Source organism: Microplitis mediator, chromosome 6 (assembly GCF_029852145.1).
Source record: "Microplitis mediator isolate UGA2020A chromosome 6, iyMicMedi2.1, whole genome shotgun sequence".
In the NCBI taxonomy this organism is placed as follows: Eukaryota; Metazoa; Arthropoda; class Insecta; order Hymenoptera; family Braconidae; genus Microplitis; species Microplitis mediator.
Genome location: NC_079974.1, coordinates 16,538,531 through 16,546,855, shown reverse-complemented (window position 1 = coordinate 16,546,855; position 8,325 = coordinate 16,538,531). Strand labels below are relative to the sequence as shown.

General features: G+C 28.9%; 1 protein-coding gene across 4 annotated transcripts; it reads left to right on the top strand.

The window, feature by feature from the left end:
* The first annotated feature begins 222 nt into the window (after nt 1–222).
* Nucleotides 223–8,271, top strand: LOC130669294 (U2 snRNP-associated SURP motif-containing protein). 4 transcript variants are annotated; one of them, XM_057472093.1, is made up of 17 exons: nt 223–521; nt 606–722; nt 835–1,249; nt 1,558–1,641; nt 1,741–1,805; nt 2,451–2,616; nt 2,700–2,863; nt 3,406–3,465; nt 4,109–4,152; nt 4,372–4,476; nt 5,166–5,393; nt 5,472–5,714; nt 6,255–6,628; nt 6,716–6,935; nt 7,023–7,179; nt 7,260–7,414; nt 7,498–8,271. In XM_057472093.1, the coding sequence occupies exons 1-17, from the start codon at nt 498–500 to the stop codon at nt 7,784–7,786; spliced, it is 2,910 nt and encodes a 969-aa protein (XP_057328076.1). In that variant the 5' UTR covers nt 223–497; the 3' UTR covers nt 7,787–8,271. The 4 variants fall into 4 exon arrangements, with proteins under 4 accessions (XP_057328076.1, XP_057328075.1, XP_057328078.1 ...); XM_057472092.1 differs by having other exon boundaries at nt 224–521; nt 7,020–7,179; XM_057472095.1 differs by lacking the exon at nt 1,558–1,641 and having other exon boundaries at nt 225–521.
* The last annotated feature ends 54 nt before the right edge of the window (nt 8,272–8,325 follow it).

Genomic DNA, 8,325 nt, shown 5'->3' with positions numbered 1-8,325 from the left:
TGCTGAGTAATTATATTTAAAGTGTAGCTATCAGGGAATTCTCATCTTTTCATCAACATCGACGCTACGTTACCATCATGGCGCCACGTATCCTCTTCCTGAGCCAGTGATCCTCAAATTTTCCTATAAACATTCGACATTTTTTAATTTTTCTAAAATTTTAGTGTTGGTAGCAATGATTACATGAAAGTAACTAGCTTCACGATCAATTGAAAAACATAAAGAGTAAATAGCGATGAAAAAAAAAGTATAAAAAGAGTGTCTTCAAGTCAAGTGTCTTAGTAAAAATATATAATTTTTTGTAACATCATAATTTTTCGTTTATCAAATGTGATTTTAAATTGATGTTTAGACTTATAATACAATTAAATTTTTTAAGTATTGATTTTAAAAACAACACTTGCTGTATATTCGTCTTAACTTCCATAATTAATTGTTAAATTTAATGTTTTATCATGATGCTCACATTGTAGGTTAGCTTTTTAGATTCACCGAGAATGGCGGAAAAAGCAATAATGAAGGTACTGATTTTATTTTATATTTCAACTAAATTTATTATTTTAAACATAGTGTTAATTAATTAAAACTTTAAATTTTATTAACAGCAAATAAATGAGCAAAAATTAAAAGCCTTTTCCATTGGCACAATGGGGAAGCGACCGCAAAGTAAAAAAGAATTAGAAGAGCAAAAAAAAAAAGAACAGGAACAAGCAGCAGCCCAAGTAAATATTTTTTCAAAATTTTTATTGTTATTTTATATAATTAATTCGTTAGTAATTAATATTTTCATTTATTTATAATGATTAATTGTTTGAATCGCTTTTGAATTTAAAGGCCTTCGAAGAATTCGTAGCAACATTTCAAGAAACCCCAAATAAGACGACTAGTAAAATATGGATAAAAGCTGGTACATATGATGCTGGAAAAAGACAAGAGGACACTAAAGACAAAGGAAAATTGTATAAACCACAGTCTAAAATATCTGAATTAGTTGATAGTCGTTCGTCAGCTGAGCAAGCGCAGGAATATGCTAAATTACTTGGTTCGAATGAACGTAAATTAGATAGACTTGGAAAGAAAAAGAAAGAGGGTGAAAAAAAGAAAAGTAATTTAGAATTATTTAAAGAAGAATTGAAAATGATTCAGGAAGAAAGAGAAGAAAGGCATAAGTATAAAGGTGTTGTTAAAAGTGTTGTTATGTCACAGTCAGCTGAAGATCCTATGATGGCTGCATTAAAATCTGTTGAGGGTATGATATTATTAATATTGTTAATTTATTTTATTTTCTTTTTTTTTTTTTTTTCATTATCGAAATAAGAAATGCAATTTTTTCTTACGAGTGTGAATGTAGCAGGCATCAGACGAATTTAAAATTATAAATAAATAGAGTAAATAATTTAAAAAATAGGATTTATAAAAAATGCACTTATTAATTTCAAAATTTTTTAAATGCGCTTTTTTTAAATTTAATTTTACTAATTATTTACTCCATTTATTAATAATTTTGAATTTGTCTGATGTCTGCTCCACTCACACTGATTTTTTTCTTTACATCAGGCACTAGTCCTAATTTTCATGATTCACGAAAAGCTCTACGAAATTATGTCGATGATCCTCGCCTTTTATCTATGATTTTTGAGGGTAATCCATTTTATCCTTAATCCCTTTTCATTATTACCCTTTTTTTTATATTTAAATAAATATAAAAAAACAATATTCATTTTTATAAATTATTTTTAGATGGTTCTTTTGACAATGGCGACCCAAATACAACAAATTTATACTTGGGCAATTTAAATCCTAAAGTAAGATTTACTATTTTAATTATTTAATTATTACAGTCGACTATCTGTCATAAGTCTGGTCTAAGGAATGTAGGGGAAATTTTTCTTGAAATTTCAGTCTTCCCACTAGCGTGCGTTTAGTTTTGTTCCCGACAACTCGTTATAAGCCTGTTTTATTTTATATGATTTCAAAGGTCATATTTACGTTTTGTTACTTACGTCACTATCTCGATTTGTCTAGTGCTTACAGCACTAAAATTAATACTTATCTTTTTACACTAATAACAATTGTCATGCTCAAAAAACTTTTAAATTGTAACAGAAGCTGTTATTGTAATTAATGATTACAATTATGAACAATTAATTATATTTTACTTAATATTTATTACATTATTATCCGCGAAACATTGATAGTAAATTTTCATCATTAATTTGATATTTTTTCCTGTTGTTAGTTTATAATTTAGACAATTTTGACGGAGGCTTATAACGGGATGTCAGGTAAGAAACTCCTTAGAGTGATTAAGTAGGGAAGAGCTGTTCGGACTCAGTATCTGCCGGTTGCGGGGAAGAGGTTTATAAAGGGCAGGCTTATGGAGGGTAGTCGACTGTAATTTAAAAATATTATTATTTATTAATTTACTAATTATGAATGTAATTAATTAGATAACAGAGCAACAATTGATGGAAATCTTTGGTAAATTTGGTCCATTAGCAAGTATTAAAATAATGTGGCCAAGAAGTGATGAGGAAAAAGCTCGTCAACGAAATTGTGGATTTGTTGCATTTATGAGTCGTAAAGACGGTGAACGAGCATTGAAAAATTTGAATGGTAAATTTTAATACAAATATTTAAAAATTTTTTCTATCTGGTTAATTGATTTGATTATTAAAATTAAAAAATAATTTATACAGGACGTGATATAATGCAGTACGAAATGAAGTTGGGTTGGGGCAAAAGTGTACCAATACCACCATATCCAATATACATTCCACCAGCACTGATGGAGATAACGCAGCCACCACCACCTTCTGGTTTGCCGTTCAACGCACAACCTCATCGTCGTGACAGACACAAGGTACCCCAGTCAAACCACTCCCAGCGCGTAATTAATAAAACGCTCAATCACTTCTTCAATCAAATATCGTTTTATTACTATTTAATATTTTACCCCTTATACATTAATTAGATTTATAAATGTTTTGATTTTTTTAACATCAAACACCTTCAGTATTAAATACAGTTGTGTCTATTATTTTTCAAATAATATTAGGAAATTAAAATGTCCTTTTTCGTTTAGTAACTGATAATTTACTAGGATTTAAAAGATAAAAAAAAAATTGCGGCAATTGCTGTAATTTAAATAATTTATCATAATTACCAGCGATCCCTCCTTGGATTTTTTTGCTATAAATTTTTTTTAGTGCGACATTTAGCACTAAAATATAATTTTAACTTTAATATTTATAATATTTTAATTACTATAAGTCATCATCAACATATTTATTATTTTTAAATATCGTTGTTAATTATCATTTATATTTATTCATTTTTTTTTTATTTTTTTTTTTATTTAAAATTTTTGAACCGTATAACCATGTTTTTGAAACGTAATCTCAGATACCACGTATCCGCAACCTCCAGAGCGCGGACCCCCAGGAAAAGGAAAACTTCGAAAAGGTAAAATTAATTTACTTCTGTTAGAAAAAAAAATATATAAATTTATTTATATACAAAACAAACCGGTTAATCATTCAAACGAAACAAAGTATACAAAAAAAAAGTCTTAACTTTTTTTTTAATAATTAACTACATCGTGAGCTCATCAAAGGTCGATATATAAAATTTAATTGCTTGGTTTTATTACACGTTTAAATTATTTTGGATAAAGTGAACAAGTTAATTAAAAGTATAAAAAAAATTAAAAATTAATAAATAAGATAAATTAAATAAAATTTAAATGATACTAGACTTTAGGTCTATACAATAACTCGGTAAGTGTGAGACTGATGTGCTGAAAAAAAAGTAAATGAGTAACAAAGTAATATAAAATGAAATAATAAATAATAAAAGCTACTAAGTGGCAATGAAGATGTTAAATCCTTGACTATTTAATTGTCAAATGACAAATCTAATCCACGTTTACAAATTGTGTTGTTGTAATGACTTCTTGTTGGCGTACGTTCTTGGGGGCACACGAACGAATTTTGGCATACGAAACGGGCTGGCACAACACCAACCCCAAACTCAATACTGTGTCTATCAACTTTACCAAATCTGTCTGACAAACTCTCTTGCACACTGTGATCTTGGACCTTGACAGATTTTGCAGAATGCCGTTGTCAAAGTGGTTATTCCAACGGAAAGGTATTTGTTGATTTTTTTAGTTATGTACTGAAACATTTTGTAAGTATTAAACGCTGTATTATCCTTTCCATCAACACGTGTCCACTGGATGGAGATTGACGTGTGAAGGAATTTTATATTTAAAAAAAAATGATAATAATTAATACTAAAAAAAAAAAACACAGTTTTTTTTCTACAAGTTTTATGGGCACATCTTTCAATTTTCATTGTGCGTTATAGGAACTTAGTCATGTTGATACATAGAATGGTGGAATTTGTAATCCGTGAAGGCCCTATGTTCGAGGCAATGATTATGAATCGTGAATTGAATAATCCAATGTTTAGGTAAATATATTTATTTATTATTTTAAATTTTTATTTTAATTTTATTTATATTTTGTTGTTTAATTGACTGGCAAACATCCGATCTCTTAAAGTTTTTTATTTATTTTTTGGTGATACAATCTAAAAAATTTGCAGAGTGAACGCGGAGTACATGACTTTTTATTTATTTAATTCCTTCGGGGTGAATTTTACTCCGAAGGAAAGTTCCGGAAAATATGAATTATAAAAAAAATCAATAATACATAGTGAACTTAGGTCTTTGATATTTTGACATTTATATTGAGTACGATAATAATTAGGAGCTCTCTTTCCATATATTCACGCTGAATGATTTTTAAAAATTATAAGCAGCTGATAATAAAATAATAAAAAGTCAAAAACTCAGTTTAATTATTAAAATCTGAATGAATTATTTATTAAAATAATTATGTTTCTAATTAACAGCTGTTTCTATAAAATATAAATTTTTTAAGTATTAAAACTCCGGACCGGAGTGAGTGCGGATTGAAATAAAATCCGCGTCACTCCGAAATCACTCCGCCTACGAAAAAATCCCTATTCACTTCGGATAGACATTTAAAAATTTAAACTTAAAAATTGTTTTATAATTTCGTTACTATTAACATTTTTTACAACTTTTTTGTACTTACATTTACTTTCGATATAAATAATTTATTTATTATCAACAGATTTCTATTTGAAAATTATTCACCTGCACATACGTATTATCGTTGGAAATTATATTCAATATTACAAGGAGACGGACAAAAAGAATGGCATACAGAAGATTTTAGGATGTTTAAAGGAGGTAGTGTTTGGAGACCACCGCCTATGAATCCTTGGACTCAAGGGATGCCTGAAGAATTAGTTGAAATTGAAGAAAGACAAGAACCAAGAAGAGGGAGTCTATCTAATAGGTAAGAAAATTATTTTATTGTACTTTTTGAATAATTATTTATAATTTTATTTAATCTAATTTTATATTTTTTATTTAGTCAACGTGATAGATTAGAAGATTTACTGAGAAACATTTCACCAGAACGTTTAAAAGTCGCAGAAGTAATGGTATTTTGCATTGAACACGCAGAAGCTGCTGAAGAAATATGTGACTGTATTTATGAATCATTGTCAATATTACAAACACCAGCTAATAAAAAAATAGCTAGATTATATCTTATTTCTGATATACTTCATAATTGCGGTGTTAAAATAACAAACGCTACAATCTATAGAAAAGCGTAAGTATATTTAATTTTTATTAAAAATATAGTTTCACAGACCTCAAGAACATTATTATTGGTAAACTTTTGAGCTCTTCGAGATCAACAAACAATTGGACCGAAAAGTAATTTTGTTCGACGATATCTTTGGAATTGAGACTTAGATTTGATCAAACTTAGAAATAAATCGGCCAAGCGATTTACGAGTCATGTTTTATTTTTATTTTTCGTATAACTTGTAAACTACTCGACGAATCGACTCCAAAATTTAATCAATTCTAAGTCTGTGTTTTGAAATTAGGCAGCCGCCCTTTCGATTGCCGCCAAAAACGTTCAAATCGATTGATTCGTTCCAAAGATAACGTCGGACAAAAAAAGTTAACACACATCCGCGACCGGACGTCCATCCGGAAGTAGTCAGAGTAGCTTTCTAGGATCTCAAGATCTGATAAGAACTCGATTTTCGAAAATCGGACCGAAACCAATAATTTTTCTTTTTTGAAAATTTAAATTTTCATAGCGGGAAGTTAAAAATCTATAATTGATTTTTTTTTATAGATTCGAGGCACGGTTATTAGAAATATTTACTGAAGTTCATCAAGCCTACACGCACTTCGAAAGTAGATTAAAAGCAGAAGGTTTTAAAATTCGTGTAATGCGAGTATTTAAAGCATGGGAAGACTGGGCAGTTTATCCACGAGAGTTTTTACTTAAATTACAAAATACATTTCTTGGCCTCGCGATTAATACTGAGCCAGAACCAATCAACGATGATGATATTGATGGCGCTCCGTTGTCTGATGTCGACGGAGATGTTGGTGAGGATTTAGATGGCGTACCTCTAGACGGCGCAGCACTTTTAAAAGGCGCTATGAAGCTTGGACTTACTCCTCAGCTCAGTAGTAATTACGATGACATCGACGGTGTTCCAAGTAATTTATTATACTTATTAATTAAAATACTTTATATTAAATTAAATTAATTTTATTTAGTATACTATATTTATTTTATTTCTATAGTGGATGATGATATTGACGGCATTCCGATGGAAGACAGTCGTACACAGACTAAAAATAAAATGAATGATAAAAAACCCATAATGCCCGCGGGTTTTGTACCATCCCGATGGGAAACTGTTGATCCCGATCAAGTTGAAGCACAAGCTATGACTACCAGTAAATGGGAAGAGTTGGAACAAAATGATGACTCAAATTCACAAGACGCTAGTATGGATTCTAGGTAATAATTATTTATTAAATTATTATTTTAAAAGAAAAATATAAATTATTATTATTGTTAATTTATTGAATCATTTATTGATAGCAGTCGAGATTATAACGAAGAGAGACGCACAAGATTACGAGAAATAGAAGTTAAAATAATGCAGTATCAAGATGAATTGGAGAGTGGAAGGAGATCGTTGAAATCAGGGATGACTATTCAATCGCAGGTCGAACATTACAGAAAAAAACTTATAAGAAAGGTAATTATTTATTTTGATAAAAAAAAATTATCTTATTTTGTATGAATTTAAATTCTAAAATTTTTATTTATATTTTTAAGAGTGAGAAAGAATCAAAAGAATCAAAAAATGAAGAAAGAGACGACGATAGACGAAGAGAACGAAGACGTAGTACGTCAACGGATTCACCTGTTCACTATAGAGATAGACGAAGAGTTTCACCGAGCCCTCCACCAAAAAGTAGTAGTCGATACAGGTAAATAAAAAATATTTTTTATTACAAATTATAAAACATTTTATTTTTGATGATAAATTATTTTTATGAAAAATATTATACAGGTCGCGTAGTAGATCGCCAAGAAGTAAACGAAGATCACGATCGCCTTATAAAAAACGTGCTCTCATAACTCCATCACCCCCGCGAATACGTACAACCCCATCCCCGGTATTTTCGAGCGCCCGATCTTCACGAAGATCATCACCACAAAGTGAAAGAAGCGAACGTAAAAAACGCGTACGTTCGCCTTCAATGTCACCACCACCCCCACCGAGAAGTTCTGCTAAACATCGACTTAGCAGCCCGCCCTCGCCGTCACCCAGAAAACACAGACATAAACATAAATATTAAATAAAATCTTAGTTATTTTTTTTTTTTTTGTTTTTGTTTTCTACATCTATCTTATTTTTTCTTATTAATTATTGACACTTGAAATAATTTTATTTTGTAATGCCAATCAAGACAACTTAATTCTGTTATTATTATCCTATAATATGTAAAATTAATTTGAGATTCTACTTAAAAAAATCAATAATTGTAAAGAATCATTAGTTAACAGTGTCAGTAAAGTCAATTATGTTTAATTTATATTTAATATTGTATATGCTCTTCCAATACAAAGAGCAAAAATTAATAAAAGGCTAATACTAGTATGTAAATATTTAAAGCAAAAAAAATTTGTTTATTATCAATTGAATCAAATAATTTGATGATCACAATTAAATTGATGCGTTATAAATAATCTTTTTTTTTATTGTATCAAATAAAACATGTAAGTTTTAATCATTCATCATTGTATAAATAATAAATTTAAATAAATGACCTCATTAATTACATTTTTAAATTGTTAGATATTTATTTATTAAAATATATTTATTTTTTACTTATAT

Excerpts from the sequence above, each read along its gene's own strand:
- LOC130669294 (XM_057472092.1), top strand. The coding sequence starts at position 498 with ATGGCGGAAAAAGCAATAATGAAG. Across the intron at positions 3,466-4,108 it reads AAAAGGAAAACTTCGAAAAG|ATTTTGCAGAATGCCGTTGT; the intron begins GTAAAATTAATT and ends GGACCTTGACAG. Across the intron at positions 4,153-4,371 it reads GTGGTTATTCCAACGGAAAG|GAACTTAGTCATGTTGATAC; the intron begins GTATTTGTTGAT and ends TGTGCGTTATAG.